Source organism: Coniosporium apollinis, assembly GCF_000281105.1.
Source record: "Coniosporium apollinis CBS 100218 chromosome Unknown supercont1.46, whole genome shotgun sequence".
Taxonomy (NCBI): domain Eukaryota; kingdom Fungi; phylum Ascomycota; class Dothideomycetes; genus Coniosporium; species Coniosporium apollinis.
The window spans coordinates 514-21,067 of NW_006913308.1; the positions used below are offsets into that span (position 1 = coordinate 514).

The window sequence follows — 20,554 nt, forward strand, 5'->3', positions numbered from 1 at the left end:
GCAGAAGCGTAATATGCGCCTACACGAAGCCTGGGGAGTCCGGGGAAGTGCGAGCTTGGGGATGGAGCTGTTTAGGTACACTCGAGGTTGCTACTGGTCAAGGAGGGTAGATTTTCCTGAACCGACAACCATCCAGCTTGATAACACTGAGAACATCAGTGCTTGTATGTCAAGAACAGTTCTTAACATTGGAATGATTCCAATAATGTGTAGTAATGCGGTTCATAGCGAGCGGCATCACTCGCATATCAGCCACGCCGTAACCGGGGTTGCCTTATCGCGCAAGCGCTCGCTTGGAAGAACCGCGGGCCGTCTCCATGATTATCGGTATGCCGAGGTACCTTGTTGCACGGCACGCGGGCTTGACGCGACGGGGAAGACGCGTTTCTTCCTCTGCGCAATGGAGTGCTGTATAACTGTGTGCCAACAGAACATCAATTGAGGCTCCGAGTGGTAAGCAGAAACTACGAGGCCCATTTCTGCGATGGGGCGGCCATTCTCCTACAACAGACTAATGGCCGCGGGGGAGCGGCTAGACGTCATCCTGACCGGCCTTCTCCCCACCTGTTCGGCGCTGTATCATGATGCGAGTACATAATTGATAGGGACCACGGTCTAACGGCCGCCTTCCGATGTTCACATCTTCTCGCATACAATTGAGCGTCAGGACCTTATCTACAAAAGCGCGTTGCTGTCAACCCAGTATTCCGAGGGCATTCTTGAGACCACTCGCAACCATGTCTACCGATACGACCAAGTATAAGCTAAATCACTCCATGTATGTATGAGCGTATCAATCATAAAAAGCATAGCTAACAAATGTCAAAGGCTCCGGATCAAGGATCCTAAGGCATCTGTCAAGTTCTATGAATTCCTTGGGATGATAGTTGTCAACAAGCTCGAGTTTCCCGACAACAAGTTCGATCTGTACTTTCTGGCCTATGATTCGCCCAAAGCGGTGTCTCATGGCAACCATTGGACGGATCGCGAGGGCATAATCGAACTCACGCACAACTACGGGACAGAGGACGACCCCAGCTACAAGGTCAACAACGGGAATAGCGACCCGGGCAAGGGCTTCGGCCATGTTGCGATCTCTGTGGACAACATACAGGCGGCTTGCCAAAGGCTTGAGAATGAAGGATACCAGTTCAAGAAGAAGCTGAGCGATGGGAGGATGCGGAGCATTGCCTTTGCCCTCGATCCAGATGGGTACTGGGTAGAAATCATTTGCCAGAAGCCGGTCGAAGAGACCGAAAACGTTAAGGAGACGGACACTGGCACATACCGCATGGTGAGATTTCGAGGCGCAGCATTACCAGCAACTGCGCTGACGTAGAAGCAGAACCACACAATGATCCGAGTCAAGGACGCAGAAAAATCGCTAGCCTTCTACAAAGACGTCATGGGCATGAAGCTCAAACGAGTCTCTGAGAACAAGGACAACGGCTTCAATCTGTACTTCCTCGGATACGGCCGGGACGCTCCAGATAACTCTCCCAACGGCGTCAACCCTGTGGCAGAGGACGAAGGGTTGCTGGAGATGACATGGAATTATGGAACAGAGAAAGACCCAAACTTCAAGTATCACGACGGCAATTCCGAGCCACAAGGATTCGGCCACATCTGCGTGTCTGTGGACGATTTGGATGCGGCATGCTCGAGGTTCGACGAGCAGAAGGTTCAGTGGAAGAAGCGGCTTACGGATGGTCGGATGAAGAATGTTGCGTTTGTGCTAGGTACGTCTTTCATCCTCTGAGAAGCTCAATAGCGGCATAGTCGCTAACAGTATCTGGCAGACCCGGATGGTTACTGGATCGAGGTCATCCAGAACGAAAAGTTCAAGCAGCGAAGCAACTGGTAGTGCACCGTTTGGTAATACGCTTATCAGCAGAAGTCAAACTCAAGATTGAAGCCCAAGCCAAAACTACTGACACCAATCGTTCTACACCGTCATGAAACATGTATCCATAACTGCAACTCAAGGATAATGAATCGAGCTGCCGTCTATTGCACCCAGTTTACGCGGTACGACCAGATCAACCGAGTGAAGGAGCTAACAGTAATAAAGCTTAACCTATTGACAGCGATGGCTCACCTTTGAGGATGGAGAGCTATGTTCTATTTCTTTGGAGAGGAACCGTCTGTCACACCTCCGACCATGATGAAATGGTTGAGCCGCTGCAGTGACTGGATCAGTACTCGCTATCCAACACCCCCTGCGTTCTACCAACTCCAACTTATCAACTCCGGCCTTGTAGCTTATGCCGTGTCCGCTTCATATCTTCTCGTAGTTTCACTCTTCGCAGGACCTCCCATCCGGTCAGCATCTCGTGCACTTCTTCCTGTCTTGACTCCATACCGTGGATTGCGAAATCACACAGCTTCCTCGCCAGCCTATACTCTGGCTTGTACGCATAGCGGAGGTAGTCCTTACCAACTACCTTCTCAAAAGCGTGTTTGACCTCTTGTGCGACATCATCTGGCTCGCTGCTATCGTCGGCGTTCTTGCCGTTGTCATCACAATTCCATAGCCAGGTGGGCGGTGCGCATGCCATAAATTTAGGCGCAAATATAGCATTGCCCCAACCGAGGATTGCTTCAAAAGTAACCGTCGCCTCATCCCTGATTGTGACGAGGATGTTTCGAGGCTCTAGGGCGAGGAGGCATAAGTAGTAACGGTCGTCGTCGAAGAGATCCTGCAAGGCCATTTGCCACGCCATCGCCTGCATCCGATCCCACTCTAGCTCAGTATGATCTCTGAGAGCCGACCACCGCTTCAGCTGCATCAGCAGAAAGTCAAGGGTGCTCTGGGGGTGGGACGGCTCTGTTGGCGGACTAAGATGATGGCTGGACGGTATGCGATCGGAGACTGGGAACTGGACCAGCTCCGTGTCAGAGTCCTCTTCCGCAAGCTTTAGATTCAGACTCAACAAGCCCGCAGATAGGTGCGAGTCCACCTGCATGGCCAGCAGAACCTGGCCAAAAGCTTTTGCTACCGACGCTTTTTGTTGGTGGTTTAGGGTTGGGAATACAGAGAGCAGGGTCTTTCCGGCGGTCCGGCGCTGTAAGACGAACTGCTTCCCCAGAGCATCGTCCTTCGTACAGTCGAACTCAACAATCCCCGGTGCCGGTACGTTGGTGTACTGTCGCACGTAGTTAACTGTTGCGACTTCATGCTCTATCCAGACGCTTTTGGAACGAGGTACTCGAAGCACGTAGTGCTGCTCCTCTGTATCCACAATCCTATCTTTGGATTTCAGGGCGCGTCTGACCTTCTGCAGCGCTCGTCGGCCGCGATCTCTAGGCGTAGGTATTTTGATGGTTACGCCAATAACATGGCTCCAGTCGCTGCCCTCGATTGGTTCGAATTCAATGGCTTCCTTCGGTAGAGCAGGCCAAAGACTGTGGCACAGCTTCTCTAATTGCAACTGGTATGTGCTGAAAGAACCATCCTCTTGCTTGGTGTCGGATTCCTCTGTATGAACCGATACGATATCAACTGCTGCCTCGTCAGCGGCACGAAGACTATGTGGAGCTTCCTGTCTCCTCAGTCCCTTGTGGGCTTCATCGATCGTGGCTAATGACGGTCGGCTATGTGAAGAATGATTAGAGGCGTCGTCGAGCCTGTTGTGAGCGTCCTCCGATGTAGACATCCTAGTATGGTTGATTGTTTATCCTGACAATCGATGTGAGGTAAGTGTCGAATCTGTACAGGGCACTTACGAAAAGTATGGATACGACAAGGCGAGCTATGTTGTTCATGCTGTTTTCTTGAGAACTTGTCAGCACGAATCTCAACTACGAAGCAGCCATTGCTTATTGAGATCTGTGGGTACTGAAAGGATAACAGGCCTTTGTTAGGCGGAGTATGGACAATAAGACAATGAGCGTTACAAACCGGTAATACTTGAGATCATGTGTGCCTGGATTGCCAAAGACGAAACAAAGCGGACTAAACAAGCCATTGATGGCTCACGCTGAGGCTAACGACCAACTACGCTTACCGTATACCCAAGCAGTCAAATGGAGGGAGTAATCACGTTTCTGTACAAAAAAAAGCAATCAAGGAAGCCCTGGAACAACTGGTATAGGCTACTAACAATCAGAGTGATGTACACTCATAATCCCAACAGTGAGCCCCATAGATCCAATTACCACCGATGTGTACATCCACCAGGTCGTGCAGGGTCCAGCTTTCCAACTCAAGACTTCCAACACTCCGATATCATCCATCAAATCTTCGTCCCAGCTCCTGATCTGTCACATCTCCACATCCAACCTCTCCAAACCAACCCTCACGACCCCCACTCCCAACCCTTACCGAACCACCTCCGGCCCCTTCTACTCCCAGCCCTGCCTCACAAATCTCCCTTCTCCCCCTTCTTCGCCGTCTCCTTCTGCAAATCCTCCATATGCTCATCATGATCCTGGACCTCCTGCCTATCAGCCGCGATGCCGCTCTCGCTCGAGCTAGCCAGCTCTTCGTGCCATTCGCCCTTGCCCTCTTCCTGCTTCTTCAGCTGCTTCTGCTTCGCCGCTTCCACTTCCTCGGGGCTACGCTCTTTGTCCTCTTTGAGGCGGAGGCGGGCGCTGGTGGAGAAGGCGGGGGTGGGGCGGAAAGATGGGGTTATGCGGAGGACGCGGGGGCTGAAGGCGCGGGGGAGACGGAGGAATGGCATTGTAGTTGAAGGAGAGATTGTAGTAGTGAGTGGCTTGACTGTGAGGTTGTGGAGGAGCTTCAAAAGAGCAATTGGGTTTGTAGGCGCAGTTTCTGGTGAACGGCTGTATAAGAGATGGAACTTCAATGTCAGCTATCGAGAAAACCCCAGAACTCCCATTGTGACATCATCGACCTCGGCAATTGAGCTGTGAGCCGCAACACCATGACGGCTCGTGCACCACTATCGTGATAGCAAGCACGTGATCAAGCAATCTGTCGCCTGGAGCCTTGTTTCCTTGGATTGCAGTCTCTCAGTAGAAATGTCTCCTCATCCAGCAAATACTCACCCCTCGTAAATCCCCCTAGTCCCCCTTCTCCAGCCTTGCCACAACCTCTTCCGTCTCAAGCACCTCCCCAAACGCAAACCCAAAGCCCCTTAGCCCAGCCTCATGCTGCCTCCGATTCGCGCTCCCACACGCATCACTAACCAGCCAGGTCTCAAACCCTCTATTAAACGCGCTGCGCGCCGTCGTATCGCAGCAGCAATCCGTCATGACGCCACAAACCACCACTCTAGTGACATCCCTAGCCCTAAGGAGCTCCTCCAGCTGGGAGGGCGCAGAGACAGAGCTCGTAGAGGGCACGATGCCCAGGAAGGCGTCGTAGGTATTCTTTGCAATAATAAGTGGAGCCTCCCCTTCCTTGCTATCGTGCCCAGACGAGGCGTCGGCGTCGGCGTCGGCATCAACGAGTTTCTGGACCGCAGGCATGAGCTTCCAGTCGTGGCTGCCCTTGGCGATCGAGCCGTCGGGGCCCCATTTACGGACCAGCTGGTTCGTGAACGGGGACGTGAGTTCTGCTTTGCTGTGGCCGTGCTGCGTGAAGATACGGGGCCAGCCTTTGGAGGCGAAAAAGGCGTGCAGGTGCTGGATTTTGGGGAGGGCGGCTTTGGTCATGGGGGCGAAGATGTTTTGCATATCGATTATTAGGAGGGCGGGGGGCATTGTGGCGTTGGGAAAGTGAATGTAGTTGCAAGTTTTAGTTGATGTGTTTGGGGGGTTGATGATAGGGAGAGCTGGTTGTTTGGACGGTGACAGTAGACAGTAAGAACAGGATCTGATGTACTTCACTTACGCTTCAGAACGACATTGAGCATCACAGTGCGGGGAAGCTTTAGCAGCTACATGCAGGCGGGGCAGCAGCTCGTAACATGTTCCCAGAATGGCTACGTCCTCGAAAAAGTATTGTAGGCATATAAAGTGGCTATTCGTTGCAGCAGCGTGGCAGGGCAACGGTGGCTAAAAATTCAGAAGAGATGTCGAACAGGTATCAACTTCATCTTACGAGGGCATGCCTCACGCTATACAATCATCTACCGAGATGACAGAGGCTCAAAATGCTCAAACAACCGATCCTCATGTCCCAGTGGGTCCTCCAAAGGATATCCTGCCCCCGAACGCCAATCGCTCTAGCAATGTCATGCCCAGGTACCTCATATAACGCCATAGATGCGACCCGGTAACTTCCTCCATCCCCGATTCAGCGCTGCGAGAGGCCCTGCCGTTCATAAAAAACAATATATGCCTGCTCGTTCTGAAGCCTGTCCTGGCCCCTTAACGCTGCAGGATCAAAATCCCTAGTGCGTTCATCATTGTACTCTCGCCAACAGCCCCTGCCAGGGTCCTTCACCATAGCAATGTAATGCCCCGAGGTCATCGTCGTGCCGAGATGCCGCATGACAGCATAGGCATTGTAGAGATATGGCGGCTTCATGGCCTCATCTATTCGGAAGTTCGTTTGGAGGCTTTCCGGACCATGACCCCGCTCTATGTATGCTGTCTCCTCCGGGGTGGGCGGCGGAAGCATGTATGGTGACAGGTCGAGTCCGTGGAGGGGAAACTCAATGGGCGTCCGCACCTTCCGCGCTTTCTCTTGGTGGGAGGCTGAGAAGCGCTTGAAATGCACAACGAGGTGCTTAGGTGCTCGGGTGAGTGTGATTTGCTTCGTAGCCTCTCGTTCTTTCTTGCAATGCGGGCAGCGCCATACTTCATCGCCGGACAGCATCTCTTCCGCACAGTAAGAGCGAAGGCAGTCACGGATGTCTGCAGTACCAGAGCGTGGGATCTCGACTGATATGGAGTAGAACGCTTCATAGGTTGTTGATGTGTTTCGGCAGGTGGTACATCGCAGTTGGGAGGCATGCTGGCCGGCGAAGCAGTCGGTGATGATGCTCCTTTCGCGGTTGATGTAGCGGCCCCACTCTACAAGAGCAGCGTACGGTTTTGGCATCTTCTCGCGTATCGCTTCTTCTTTCTCAGTGAGCGCGCGCATGGGCGGCCTCGCCCAGTGGGAATTGAGGTCTTCATGGACGAAGTCGATGAGGAAGTCGAAGAACTCTTTGGCGTCTTGCTGGCGATCCAGACCCCATTCTCGATTCAGGCGCGCACAAAGGCTCTGTATAATCTTAGCGCTACTATCTAATGCTTGCGAGGGGTGTCTTACTCTGAACGTTGTAGGCCGGCAGGCCTGGACGTCATTCTTCCAGAGATTGTCAAGAAGTATGCGGTAATGCTCCGCCAGGATACCCTTCGACCCTTTCCAGTTGTCCGGCTGAAGGTCCTTGCGAAAGCTGTCGTTCTTGAACTTCGCGGTAAGCGGTAAGGTCGCACTCAAGCATTGTATTGTCGCATTCATGTAGCAGGTTGAGCCAAAGTTGATGAGTCCAGTCCGTGGTAGTCGAGCGGTTTGGAAAACTTCATTGGGCGGGACATAGTGGTGGAGATGGGAAGAGCGATCGGAGGTTGCATATGAGCCAGCGGCTCGGTCATACACCCCACTGTAACTGACACGAGGAGCTGTCGGAGCAGGACGTGAGGGCATCGAGGGTATTGTAGGGGCATGGTATTGCGGTATGGGAGGCGGTGCCGCACGCGGAGGTAGAGACGCCATTGACTGCTGCTCGACGGCAGCTGCTTCAGGAAAGCGGCGCAGGAAATCCTCAGTCGTCCTAAAGTAATCAGGCGACTGTTCGCCATCGTCATAATCGCCATCTTCCTCAACTGCGTTTGGACGCTGTTCGAGAGCAGCTTGTTCGGTTCTCGCCCTTTCGCGCCACTTCTGCTCCTCTTCAGCATCTAAGGGATTGTACTCGCGGGTCCTCCGTCTCTGAAGGTAAAACTTTGAGCTACTCATGGCCCTAGCGCCTCGTGTCATGGGCTGGCCTGGTCGACCGGCTCTCTGAAGTGATACTATCGCTGCGGTGTCCGTAGCTTTGAGTGCAGAGTTGCCCAGTAAGTCGGCCCAAGCTTCAATTCCACCTTTGAGTAGGATCGGCGGTCGTTGCAAAGGTTTCTCCTCATTGAACTCATACAGCGCGTCGTAAAGAAATTTCATGGCAAGCTCGCTGTCAGTCCTGTTGTATCGATCAAAGAATTCAATTGAGGGAGTGTCTTGATCATAGTAAACGACAAGATCATAGTCATGACGTCGATCGAAGAAAGTCTGCTCTTCTTCAGGGGAAAGGACAAGTGCATCTGCGAGTTCCTCGGCGGACATGTGAGATCGTAGCGCGGCGGGCTCGACGCACAGAATGCTGTTGCAGAAGATGTGGCCATTGTCAAATTCCTCTCGGCTTCTGACGTCTATCAAAAGAACCCTGTACATGGTCAAGTAATCGTAAAGCTTGCGAGCCGTTATTTGGGATTCTCGAGGAAGATGGACGGATTTCCGACGGCTACTTCCTGGCCGACCAGTCACTGCGCTCTGAGAATAACGATCGAAGTCGCCATTGGCGCCAGGTGGCTGGAGCATTGCACCGGCAGCTGCCATTGAATTACTTCGTCCCCCAGTTCCTACAATGCTTCGCGCGGTACTTCTCGGCGGGTTGATGCTTGACGGAGTCGACATATTGCGGGCAGGGTTGTATGCCGGAGTCGGCGCCTCGGGCAGTGCCGTTGAAAAGCTGTTGTCCAGCGGCACTTTTGGTGGATGCGGTGGCCCTCCTACCTCTGCAGACATGTCACGGGGTCCCATCGGACGACCGGATGGAGGAGCGGTAGTTGTCGGTCTGAGGCTGGAGAAGGACGAAGCAGAGTTATAATCGGCAGGCGACGGCATCTTCACAGATCCGCCACTGCCTGAAAACTGCGACCCTTGCGAGTCTGGACGTGCGCCGGCGAAATTTGCTGCTCCGTGGTCATTCGCGCGCAGTCGAGCAAAGCGTTCGCTGAGCGCATCTCCGGAAAGCTGCGATCCGTTTGCGCTAGCACCGTTTGTGCCCAGAGCCCTGCCATGCAGAGCTTGCGGCTTTGGATGTATAGGCGGTCTGGATACCGAGGAGCCAGAGTAGTTTGTAGGCGTGGAGCGGCCAGACGCTGCGCTCACCTCTATCGACCTTCGGGGAGACAGTAGACTATCATCATAGTAGGAACTCGGGTTTGGCGGGTCCGGCATTGAATATCGCGGGTTTTCCTGGTAAGGTGCTCCACTGGGTCCGAGCACCGTGTCCGCTTGCCGCGCCCCTGGTACAGATACTCGCGGCTGCGTGGCATCTCGAGCGTATGGTACGGCCCGCTGGGCATCTTCCCGCCTACTCTCCTTCACTATTATCTCCCTAACTTTCTCGAAACGCTCTTGCTGTGCGTACAGGTTCTGTGTCAGGAGCTTGTAGGACTGATAGAGCCGGCCTCTGTCACCTTTCAGGAGGGGTAGATCCTTATGGCGTGCTATGACCTTGACCACGATCTCGTATGCAACAAAGTACTCGACGTATGCTTCTTGAGGCTTTCGGAAAGCTAGCAAGGCTTCCGCTTGCCGGCAACTGTGTTCTGCCTCGGCCAGAAGATGCCCAATGGTCGCATACGGATTGATACGGCTCTGGGCTTGCAATTCGAGGTCGCGAATGTCTGTAGGAGGCCGTGGCGGCCGGGCGCCAGCATCGGTCGCGCCATGTCCATGGCCGTTCATGGCCAAGTTCAGGGAAAGAAGGGGCGATGGACGGGCAGCGGTGCGACAGCGCTCACGGCGAACGCAGGTTTGAAGTTGTTCCCCTCATTATATGCGCGGAGGTGGGGGTTGAGTCCTCTGGCGGGCGACAGCTCGTAGAGCAAGTTTGGCGGTCAGCGTAGCTGATCTTGCGGAGGCGGTAGCGGGGGGTCGCAGAGGAGGCGGTGATGCTTCTGGGCGTTGTGCCAGTGCTGATGTGGGGATGGAACTCGTCAGGAATGACTATGGCGGACGCCGGAGGTGGACCAGGAGTATTTGACGTGCCTAGGGCGTCGTATGTCTGGGGCGTCGTATGCCTTCTGCTCCCCCACGGTCTTGGACTGCGGGAAAGATGATGCGGCGGTGGTGGCGGCCCGGGCACCCGCGTTAAGCTTCCGCCTAGGTCATCAGCTACCTGGCTGGACTGCTATCACCCACGGATCTCATACCAACACCACTCGCTGTGTGCTTTCAATCTACTCGAATACCAGCCTTGACCCTGGATCTCCCACAGCGTTTCCGCCTATATCCTGCCCCTCCAGAACAGCTTCCTCCATCCTCACCGTCCATTCAGTCTACACCACCATGGCGGGCTGGTTCGCATCCACCAACTCCGCGCTCGACGAGCAAGTCGACCGCGCAACAGCATCGAGCTTGTAGGCTAGACTCCGCAGTGCAGCTTATGTACATGGAACTAACTTGGCTCAGAGAAGACATAGCACTGAACCTAGAGATATCAGATATCATTCGATCCAAGACGGTGCAGCCTAAGGAGGCTATGCGCTCTCTAAAACGGCGTATCGGCCACAAGAACCCGAACATACAGCTTGCTGCGCTGAATGTAAGCCTCAGTATTCTCCGCTGTGCACTTCCGCCCCAACGCTTGCTGACCGTAACTCAATCCAGCTCACAGACACATGCGTCAAAAATGGCGGCTCACATTTCATGGCGGAGATAGCGTCCCGCGAGTTTATGGACAACCTGGTCTCTCTAGTAAAAGTGTACGGGGGAAACGAAGATGTCAGGAACAAGATTCTGGAGTTAATTCAGACCTGGGCAGCTGGTGCTGAAGGGCGGAGTAATCTCATGTACATCAACGAGGTATACCGATCCTTGCTGCGGGAAGGCTTCAGGTTCCCCCCGAAACAGGATGTTGCTAGCAGTATGTTCGACAGTAGTGCGGTAAGTCGATAGCTGGATCTTGCAGATGTTAATGACGCCAGCTAACGCTCAATTCTCTTATAGCCGCCAGAGTGGACAGATTCTGACGTGTGCCTACGATGTCGAACGCCGTTCACTTTCACCAACCGAAAACACCACTGCCGAAACTGCGGTGGCGTCTTCTGCGGCTCGTGCTCCAGCAAAAATATCCCACTACCACATCTCGGAATCTTGGCGCCAGTGCGCGTAGACGACGGGTGTTATTCTAAGCTTACTGATAAAACCCGTGCAACCCCGGTACCGAAGGGCTTCGATGCGGCTAAGCCGGCGCGGACACTCTACCAAGGATACCAAGGGTCAATGGAACCCCGGAGTGCGAGGGTGGAGGACAGCTTCGACGCCGACCTCAAACGGGCATTGGAAATGAGCTTGGAAGAAGCAAAAGGACATTCTGGTGGATATGTCCCGCAGTCGCAGCTCCAATCCCAGGCGAAGTCTCCGGCGCCAGTCGCAAACGGATCATCGAAACCATCGAAGGCCAAGCAAGAGGAGGATGACGATCCCGAGTTGAAGGCAGCTATAGCGGCTTCACTGGCGGACATGGAGGAGCAGAAGAAGAAGCACGCAGCGGCGCTCAAACAGCAATCATCGTCTTCGAATGGAGCACCTCTCCCTGTGCCGCGGCGTAATGACTACGAGCTGACACCAGTGGAGGCCGAAAACATAAACCTCTTCTCTACGCTTGTAGACCGGTTACAACACCAGCCGCCCGGTACCATTTTACGGGAGCCACAGATTCAGGAGCTCTACGAGAGCATAGGCAAGCTCAGGCCGAAGCTAGCAAGGACGTACGGTGAAACAATGAGCAAGCACGGTATGTCTTCAGGTTGGTAGGCCTAGGCGGGACTCCACTAACATATGCAGATACTCTCTTGGACCTCCACGCCAAGCTCTCCACTGTTGTCCGCTATTACGACCGCATGTTAGAAGAGCGACTATCAAGTACATACTCGCAACAAGCGGCCGCGTACGGCTACCCTAGCATGCAGCGACCAGCCTCCAGCCTCTACCCGAGCATACCTTCCGGAGCACCAGATGGCAATGCAGGAGCCGAGAGCTACTATACCGGGAACGCTGCTCCATCAGATCCGTATGCGCATCCTCAGTCTACTTATGGTGGATACACGCAACAGCCACAGTCACCTTACATGCGGCACGACAAGCAGCCGGCAGCCTACAGTGCTAGGGCCCCAGTACAACAGTATCAGCAACAGGGCTACCCCGCCCAAGCGCCCTACCCCAATACGCCGGCTCCACATCAGCTGCAGAGGCAGCCAAGCGCACCATACCCATCAGCGCCTTCCATAGATGGCTCACCACAGCTCCAGCGACGGACATCTTCTTCACAATACCCCTCACAACTACCGCCGCAGTACGCGGCATCACAGACGCCATCGCAGTACGCACCATCTCAGCCCCCGATACCAGACGACCCGAACGCGGCATACTACTACGGCAACCAGCCCGAAGCCCAGCTCGCCGCACCACCAGCACAGCAGCAGGCCCCCGCAGAGGCTCAAATCCCCCAAGCACCTCAGGCTTATCCCGCCCAGCCTCCACAACAACAGCCCTCACAGCCGTCCCCAGAACTATACCAACGCCTGCCTCAACAGCAGCAGCAACATCAACCGCCGGCGCAAGCGCAATTGCAACAGCAACAGCAGGCACCAACATACTACCAACCACAGCAACAACCACAGCCGCAGCAACAGTGGCCGCAAGCACCTTCGACGCAGGCGGGCTATGGACAGGAAGCTTTCCCAGTGGCGCCGCAGCATCAGCCGCAGGCGCCGAAAGTGGAGGAGGCGCTGATCGAGTTGTAGGCGGCTTCCTTGTGGCGTGGGCGGTTGGGGCGGTACGGTCGGTGGAGATCATTTGGTGTGAGGTGTTTCGGGTGCTTTCCTACCGCTGTAAATGGGCATCGTCGAGAGCGTTGCGCTTGTTCAGGAAAAGTAGGGGGGAGTTCGGATGAGCGGCAGCACAGCTTTTTAGAGTGTAAAGCCCAACGCGCAACATGTGAGCAAGCGGATGCTAGAATTGTCATGTCACGGTGTTCTTGTGAGATAGCTGCGATAATGATCGGACGGCTTCTCAACCCATGGCGCCCCTGAACCACGCCCCCACATCCTCGATGCTCCTCCTCCATCTCTCATCTCCACTACTCCGCCCCCACAACCCAACCCTCGGCACCGTTTCCAGCACGACCTGCTTCTCCGCCTCCGCTTCCGCCTGCGCCCTCGCTGCACCACCCTCTCTCGCCCCATCCTCCCCAAGACCCTCACCGCTCTCCCCGGCCGATCTCAGCCCATCCAGATACTCCGTCTTTCCCCCACCGCCGACACCGCCGTTCCTCTCACCCTCCCTGACCACGGCCCGCCGCATGTATTTCACGAACTCGACCCCCTGATCCCTGAGCACGCTCTCCTCACCCACCGTGACACGCATGTTCGGGAGGCGCAGCCCGGAGCCCGTGGGTGGGTATACGCGGGGTGACTTTCTGGGTGGCGGGGCTGCTGTCTCGGCGTCTTCCCGGCTGGATGAGGACGGGGTCGAGGAGGGAGAGAAAGAAGTCAGCACAGGCGGCGGCGCTACCCCCGGCGTGCGGAAAAACAGCAGCGGCGACGCGAAGGGGTCGAGCCACGCGTCCGGGCTCCTGAAGAAGCGGTCGCGCGCGGCGAGGAGGGTGGAGGCGGGGAGGAGGGGGTTGGAGGCGTGTTGGACGTGCGAGGGGACCGGTTTCGCCTTGCCCCTTTTCTGGGCTCTGGGCACGATGTCCTCGTCCGTAAGATCCGTATCCACTGCACTCCGCGACGGAGGCGCAAATACCCAGTCCACAATCGGCTCGGCGACAGCGGCCGCGACGATGCGGCTGCCGCCTAGGCGGCACTCGGTCAGTGCCAGCATGGTCGCGAGGCTTCCCCCCATCAAGCTCCCACAAACTCCAATCTTGAGCACCTTTTCGCGCTTCGTGGCTCCATGACGCGTGACCCAGCTGGGCGCCAGATGTCGCACGATCCAGTCGTAGCCGGTCAGGACGTCGTGGATGGGCGTTGGGTACTGGTGTTGCGAGGAGAGGCGGTAGTTGAGCTGGACGACGGTTGCGGAGGTGTTCGAGGCGAGGGTTGAGGCGACGATCGAGTCCGGGGTGGCGGCAGAGGTATTAAAGTGGGCTAGGACGGGTCCGGGAGGGAGGTAGATGATTATTGGTGGGTGGGCGGAGCGGGTGTTGGTTAGGGGGTGGTGGATGCTGTTGTGCGACGTCAGCCTAGTATGCATCGAGATGGCGTTTGCTGCCGCCGCAGGTTGAGGCACATGTACTTAAGCGTGATGCTGCCGCTGGAGCGGCACTTGATTGTGATGTGTTCCGATTGAGGTCGGGTCAAGATGTGGGCAGAGTAGCCGCGCCGGGCATGGATAGACGTCCCGTGCAAGCCACATAGCTCTCGCTGACCTCGCCCGAGCGCGCACAATACTCGAGGCAGGACACACAGCGAGTCTCGCAGCGGTGGCCGCAACATACAAATACCACGGAGGCGCACAATGCGGCGTGAGGTGGTATCGAAGGATGCACGCTAATCTGAGCCTCGCAGTGCTAAGCATCGCCAAGGCGGTTAAGGCGTCGATGCACGCGTCGCTAGTCAGGGCCGATGACATGGCTTGCATGGCCAGCCCGGAAACCGGATCAGCCGGAATTGTGGGAGAATCTTGATGTCTGGTCGCTCTCCTGTCACTCGCTCTTCCAAGCTTGCGTGTCGCACCACTGTCCTTCTCGTCTTCTTGTCTTCTCGCCTTCTCCTTCATTACGGCCTCATCACTCTTCTGGCAGCCTTCACAGTAGACTTTTAATAATATGGTGTGACAGCAGCCGTCTGATTCTCCTGCCTTTTTCGACACTCCTTTACAGCTCGTGTGCTCACCTACGCTGCGCTTTTCGCCCCTAGACTTTGCCTGCACTTCGAACCGGTTCTACCGTTGACAGCTCATCCTGGACGATCGGATCTTTCCTGAACCAATAACCTATAATACAATACCCGGCCACCCTGACGCACTGGGGTAGCACAGGAGCAACTTGACGGACGGCGACAGGCAAACTCGTATCACCTCAGTCCTCGACCAAGCGTTGGCAAAGACTCAAAAGCTACGGGAAAGCAGCCCTAGCTGGTAAGGCCGTACTGCCACCTATCGTCGAACAAGTTACGGCCAGCACACTTCAAACCCCAGTTGCGTTGTCAAACATCTCCACTATGCCAGAAGGAAGCCGCACACGAGGCTTTTGCGTCCTCCTCCGCAACCTCATCCTAGCCGTCCTCCTCTACGCCGCTATCTTCGGCATCATCGAAGTCTCCCGAGGCCGCTCTGTTCGCGCAAAAGGCAAGCTCGGCATACCAGCCTTACTGAACAAGTCCGGACCCGCGAACATAGTCAAGCAAACCAAGTCGAAAGTCACGATCAAGTTTGGAGGCTCACCGGACGCCATAACAATCAACCCACACGCCAACGTCTTCAACCGGCCTGCCAGCGCCGTTGCGCCCAAGGACGACTATCTGGGTCTACGACCGCATGTAGATACAGAGGCAGATCTCCACTTGCTAGTCGAGGAGTGTCGGGGAACTTACACTGGCTTGGAGAAGATGAGGAATGTCTTCGACTGCCTTCAATTTCTGGCAAACGGCGAAGACAGATACTACCTACTCCCCGAAAAGTCCGATCGTGCGTCAGAACAGGACCCTCAACACGCCGAATATAACGATGCGGATGGTCATGGCAACACCTTGTCCAAATACGTCCCTGTTGACAAGGCCCAAAAGCCCTCGAAGGAGAGCATAGGCACCTGCCCTGGCCCAATCATACCGTACCACACCTACTGGACCGGTCCAGCGACATGGCGTGTCGAAGTCTTCATCAAAGCATACCTCCACACCCAGAACCTCGCTTGCAGCCGCCTCTGGATCTGGCTGGACAGCGACAAGAACCCCAACGCCGTGGAGGACATGCTCACACGCGATGCGCTGTTCGCGCGATTTTTACCGCTCGTCGAGCGCGGCGACATACGGCTTATGCCCTGGAACTTTCCCAGCCGGATTCCGCTCCCCAAGAACACGGACGGCACAGACAGCATCAGCTACTACAAGACACCTAGCAAGCCGAACGCGCTTGGCGAGACTAAAGTCGCAGATGGCATCACCGGAGATGCGGACGGCCAGCAGTGGCTAGTGCTGACACCCAAGCAAATGACCTTCCTCCCCGTCGCTGTCTCAGACGCCGTCCGCTTCGTGGTCCTCCACATCCACGGCGGCGCCTACTTCGACATGGATGTCCTGATGCTGCGGGACATGCGGCCGTTGTTGTTGCCGAAAGAACACTCCTTTGCAGAGCGCTGGGCCGCGCACTCGCATCCGGGAGACTACAATACGGCCATCATGTCGCTCACAGCCAATAGCTCGCTGTCCTCGTACCTGCTGCGCGGAGGCGTACGGATGGGGCTGAACTTCCACCCCCGGGTCATTGGACGCATGGCGTGGAAAGACGGCCGAGATCAGGAGTTCTTAATGTTGGAGACGGCGGCGTTTGACCCCATCTGGACGGAGTTTAATTGGGACCGGGAGGGCAGGTGTACGGTGCCTTGCTTGAGGGACTACTCGGCCGCATTTAAGGGAAAGGCTGGAGCTGTCAAGGATGAGTGGGAAAGCTTCGACAGACCGCAGCTGGAGCGTATAGGTGCAGGCACGACGGTTGAGTTGAGGGCGCAGAAGGCCGACGGCGACTCCGGCTCCTCCTCCGCTCTTGAGGCGCCTTCGGGCCGGACTCACCACCGCCGCAACAGGCACAAGAACGACGATCTGCGAGCGTCTTCGGCTGCGCAGGGCAAGCAGGCCCCGCAGGACGGCTTCAGCCCCACCAGCGACGAGGAAGCCGAGCTCAGACAAGCGGGCGTCGTGGCCGACTACATCCTCGAAGAGGACAAGTTCCCGCCCAACAACCGGACGCTCGAGAACTTCTTCCGTGGCGCGTGGACGTATCACATACATAATCAGGTTAGCTAAACCCCTTTCCCCCTTCCCTTCGCACTCTCCAATATCTTTCTCTTTCGGTGCTGCTGGTACCACACTCCCATGCGAAAGGGACAAAACATACGGAACTTGAACTGACCATCTCACCAATCAGTGGCTCAAACACCCCGAACCTTCCTCCTGGATCAACGTCCTCGAGCAGGCCCATGACGGCTTCCTAGCGGGTCGCCGCACGAACCCCTACGGTGAGAAGTGGGACGGTCCGCCGGTGGCGCCGTACAACTACTGGCCGGAGTTTGTATGATGTGCAGAAACATGTACTTGCAGTTGTCTAGAACGGTTAGGCGCTTTGACCATAGAGGGATTTGGGGAAGGGCTACTAGGTCGGGCGTTTCGAAGTTTGATGCATTTTTCCTGGGCGTTTTTCAGGGGCTCTTCTGATCGAGCCCCCTGGGCGGTACAGGATTGTTACCTGACTGTTACCTGACTGTTCTTTGCTGTTCGGCGAATCTTTGGCGAGGTGGTTGTGTGCTCTTGTCATCGGGGATTCACTTGAGAAGGGGGGGAGGAGGGTAGTGGTGGATGCCATACATGGGCTGGAAGGCCGAGCATCGAATGCGAACAGCTCCGAACTGTTCGGCTAGGGGTTCGCCGTTGAGGGCGTTGCCCGTGCCTCTTCCCAGATAGCTGAAATGAAAGGAGCAAAGGAAACCTCAATGCCCCCCTCGCGTATGCCGCAGACCCCATCCAAAAAGCGAAAACAAATCTCAGCCCTCTCGTCTATCCGGTTGTGGATCGCGAGCCCCTGCTACGCTGGCACCTCACAAAGTAACAACACTCGCCTCCAAAACGCCCTCCTCCCCAATCAAACTCCTAACAACCTCGTCCTCGACCGGGCGATCCACGCCCAGAATCATGAGCGCCTCGCTGCTCCTCTCAGCCTCAGCCCCGTCCTCCGCCGCCGGCGCATCGACCGGCGCCACAGTCATGAGATTGATATTCACGCCCGCCTTGCCGAGCTTACTGCCCACAAACCCGATGCGCCCGCACGAGTCGAAGTTGCGGCAGATCAGCAGCGTGCCCGACGGCGAGATGTTGGTGCTGAAGCGCCCTAGCCGCGATATGTACGGCAGGTTCCCGGACACGAAGCCTTGAATCACCTGGTCCTCCTGCTGCTGCTGCTGCCGTACATCGGCCGCCGAGCTCTGCTGCCTACTCAACGTGCCCCTCTCCTGACTGCTCGGCACGCTACTCGTGCGCCTCGTCCGCGCACGCAAGGTCACGAAGCTCGTGTAGCCCTTCTCCTCGACGTCCTCGCGGCTCCGGTTCTCGTTGATCAGGATGCCGCGCTCCTTGGCGACGAGCTCGGCGTTGACGATGTTGACGTTCAGCCCGTCGAGCGAGGAGATGGGCGCCAGGATGCCCTTGACCAGCGCCGCGAAGAGCGGCTTCGTGGTATTCAGACCGGCGAGGCTGCCCTCGTACGTCAGGTCGAAGGTGGTGCGGAAATTGCCGCTCCCGCCCGGCCGCCGCGCGCCCGAGGCGAAGTGCTGCGTGTAGAGCGAGCCCATCTTCTCGACCAGCGACACGAAGGGCTGCAGCGTGCGGTATTCTTCTGGTAGGATTAGGGGCGCGTTGACGGCTGAGCGGGGCAGCTGGCCCGACAGGATACTCAGCACTTGCTCGCACACGTCGATGGAGACGTTTTCTTGCGCTTCGACCGTCGAGGCGCCCAGATGCGGCGTCGCGACCACCTTGGGATGCGCGATCAGCCTTGCAGCCGGGGAGTCCGGGCCCGGCGGCTCGGAGGTGAAGACGTCCAGCCCAGCGCCCGCGATGGTGCCGGCGGACAGCGCGTCCAGCAACGCGGTCTCGTCGATCATGCCGCCGCGCGCGACGTTGAGGATACGGGCTGCGGGCTTCATGGTCGCGAGCTCGGCGGCGGAGATCATGCCTTTTGTCGAGGCGATGAGCGGCGTGTGGATTGTGAAGAAGTCGGCGGCGGTGAGCAGGCTCGCGAGGTCGGGAAGGAGGGTCACGGCGGCGGCGGCTGCGAGGGAGGTGTTGGCGTACGGGTCGTAGGCTATGAGGTGCATGCCCAGGCCGCCGGCTATGCGGGCGACGGTGAGGCCGACTGGGAGAGTGGTCAGCGGGAGTTGTTTTTAATGGGAGAAGGAGTACCCACCCTTCCCGAGGCCGACGATGGCCAAGGTCTTGCCTTTCAGCTCTACGCCTACTAGTCTGCTCCGCTCCCATTTACCGGCTTTGATGCTTGCGGACGCTTCGCTTACGTTGCGGGCGACGGCCATCATCACTGGGAAAGAAGGTCAGCCGGACACTGTCCCGCTACACGAGGGAGATAACAGTATCCCTACAAGCAATGGTATGCTCCGCAGCAGCATTGATGTTGCCTGACGGCGAGTTGACAACAACAATGCCATTCTTCGTCGCCGTCTCCACATCCACATTGTCCACACCTACGCCGGCTCGAGCGACGACTTTCAGTCTCTTCGCGGCATTGAGGAGCTGCGCGCTGACCTTGGTCTCGGATCTGACGATGAGGGCGTCGTAGTCTGGTATTATCTCTAGCAGTTGCTCGGGGCTCAATCCCTTCCGTTCGTGGACTTCGAGCGTGGCTGAGAGGAGGGCAAGGCCATCAGGGGAGACTTTTTCGGGGATCAGGACTTTTGGCCTTGGAGTCATGGCGCCGTTGGTGCCGTTGCTGACTGGCATCGTGACTTGTGGACACCGAGGTGTCTTGTGTCTGGCAGAGGTTTCCGAGGAGAGTCGTCGAGAAGGTAAACACGAAAGCCTGGAGATGACGCGACCTTGATATTTTCTTTAGCGGGTTTCATGGCCCGCTATCGGCGGGAAGGCGTGCAAATCAGCTGGGCGGCGGCCGGCCGCTGCATGGGCTGCTGTCGCGGCTTTGACTCTCCTGTCATCGAGCAAGGGAGCAATCCCCGCGGCGGGGCAAATTGATGCCCCTGCACCCCACGATCCCCCCACGTTCTCCACATCGCGGACCCTGAAAAAACGATCAACCGATATCCAGCAAGCTCGAGCTCACCTAGGCACTGCCTGTGCCCTGGGCCTAGAAGCGCTGGCTTCTCTAGACCAAAGGGAAGAAAAAGGACCAGCGCACGACCCTTTGGCCTGCATCAAAGTTTCGGTGCAAGAGCATCAGAGGTTTCCAGGCAAATATCAGCCTTGCGGGAGAGGGCGCTGCGTTACAAATTCATATACCGCTCAAGAACATATGAAGTCCGACTGCCATGGATAGATCAACAGTTGGTAGCGTGGTTTGCGGCGTTCGCAAAGCCAGGGACTGCTCCCTCGTTTTTGGGATATCGTGTTGCCTTCATATCTCCTCTTCTACCATTTCGTCAACCGCCCTCCGAGAGAACTTAAAGGCGTGAAACCCGAGCAGTGAATATGCTTAATATGCTTCATATTGATACTCCTATCTTTATTCTAACCATGACAATCTGATGCCGTCCTGCAACTAACGAGGCAGCAAAGCCACGACGCCTTCGCACCGCCGCCCGTAAACAAAAATGACAGTATATTCAAATGCCCCGGCGATCAAGCCTGGTATCTATCCATAAAAATGACCGACGCCTACCCTACCAGACGCCGAGTAACTACCAAGCGCCCCCGAGCGACGAATGGAATA

At 56.3% G+C, this 20,554-nt stretch overlaps 9 protein-coding genes across 9 annotated transcripts; 3 read left to right on the forward strand and 6 right to left on the reverse strand.

The window, feature by feature from the left end:
• Positions 1-737: 737 nt before the first annotated feature.
• Positions 738-1,864, forward strand: W97_07845 (lactoylglutathione lyase; the record flags this gene model as incomplete). Its single annotated transcript, XM_007785714.1, has 4 exons — positions 738-778; positions 829-1,294; positions 1,346-1,739; positions 1,800-1,864. The coding sequence occupies 4 exons, from the start codon at positions 738-740 to the stop codon at positions 1,862-1,864; spliced, it is 966 nt and encodes a 321-aa protein (XP_007783904.1).
• Positions 1,865-2,243: 379 nt separating this feature from the next.
• On the reverse strand, positions 2,244-3,656 carry W97_07846 (uncharacterized protein; the record flags this gene model as incomplete). The annotated part of the gene is made up of 1 exon (XM_007785715.1): positions 2,244-3,656. One exon carries the CDS (start codon positions 3,654-3,656, stop codon positions 2,244-2,246), a length of 1,413 nt encoding a protein of 470 aa, XP_007783905.1.
• Positions 3,657-4,361: 705 nt separating this feature from the next.
• On the reverse strand, positions 4,362-4,682 carry W97_07847 (uncharacterized protein; the record flags this gene model as incomplete). The annotated part of the gene is made up of 1 exon (XM_007785716.1): positions 4,362-4,682. One exon carries the CDS (start codon positions 4,680-4,682, stop codon positions 4,362-4,364), a length of 321 nt encoding a protein of 106 aa, XP_007783906.1.
• Positions 4,683-5,025: 343 nt separating this feature from the next.
• On the reverse strand, positions 5,026-5,667 carry W97_07848 (uncharacterized protein; the record flags this gene model as incomplete). Its single annotated transcript, XM_007785717.1, has 1 exon — positions 5,026-5,667. One exon carries the CDS (start codon positions 5,665-5,667, stop codon positions 5,026-5,028), a length of 642 nt encoding a protein of 213 aa, XP_007783907.1.
• Positions 5,668-6,202: 535 nt separating this feature from the next.
• W97_07849 (uncharacterized protein) lies at positions 6,203-9,628 on the reverse strand (the record flags this gene model as incomplete). The annotated part of the gene is made up of 2 exons (XM_007785718.1): positions 6,203-7,117; positions 7,166-9,628. The coding sequence occupies 2 exons, from the start codon at positions 9,626-9,628 to the stop codon at positions 6,203-6,205; spliced, it is 3,378 nt and encodes a 1,125-aa protein (XP_007783908.1).
• A 603-nt stretch (positions 9,629-10,231) lies between these two features.
• W97_07850 (uncharacterized protein) lies at positions 10,232-12,690 on the forward strand (the record flags this gene model as incomplete). The annotated part of the gene is made up of 5 exons (XM_007785719.1): positions 10,232-10,302; positions 10,355-10,487; positions 10,553-10,828; positions 10,892-11,681; positions 11,732-12,690. 5 exons carry the CDS (start codon positions 10,232-10,234, stop codon positions 12,688-12,690), a joined length of 2,229 nt encoding a protein of 742 aa, XP_007783909.1.
• Positions 12,691-12,958: 268 nt separating this feature from the next.
• Positions 12,959-14,143, reverse strand: W97_07851 (uncharacterized protein; the record flags this gene model as incomplete). Its single annotated transcript, XM_007785720.1, has 1 exon — positions 12,959-14,143. The coding sequence occupies one exon, from the start codon at positions 14,141-14,143 to the stop codon at positions 12,959-12,961; it is 1,185 nt and encodes a 394-aa protein (XP_007783910.1).
• Positions 14,144-15,111: 968 nt separating this feature from the next.
• Positions 15,112-17,182, forward strand: W97_07852 (uncharacterized protein; the record flags this gene model as incomplete). Its single annotated transcript, XM_007785721.1, has 2 exons — positions 15,112-16,902; positions 17,033-17,182. 2 exons carry the CDS (start codon positions 15,112-15,114, stop codon positions 17,180-17,182), a joined length of 1,941 nt encoding a protein of 646 aa, XP_007783911.1.
• Positions 17,183-17,699: 517 nt separating this feature from the next.
• Positions 17,700-19,611, reverse strand: W97_07853 (D-3-phosphoglycerate dehydrogenase; the record flags this gene model as incomplete). Its single annotated transcript, XM_007785722.1, has 3 exons — positions 17,700-19,012; positions 19,064-19,192; positions 19,254-19,611. 3 exons carry the CDS (start codon positions 19,609-19,611, stop codon positions 17,700-17,702), a joined length of 1,800 nt encoding a protein of 599 aa, XP_007783912.1.
• Positions 19,612-20,554: the final 943 nt, after the last annotated feature.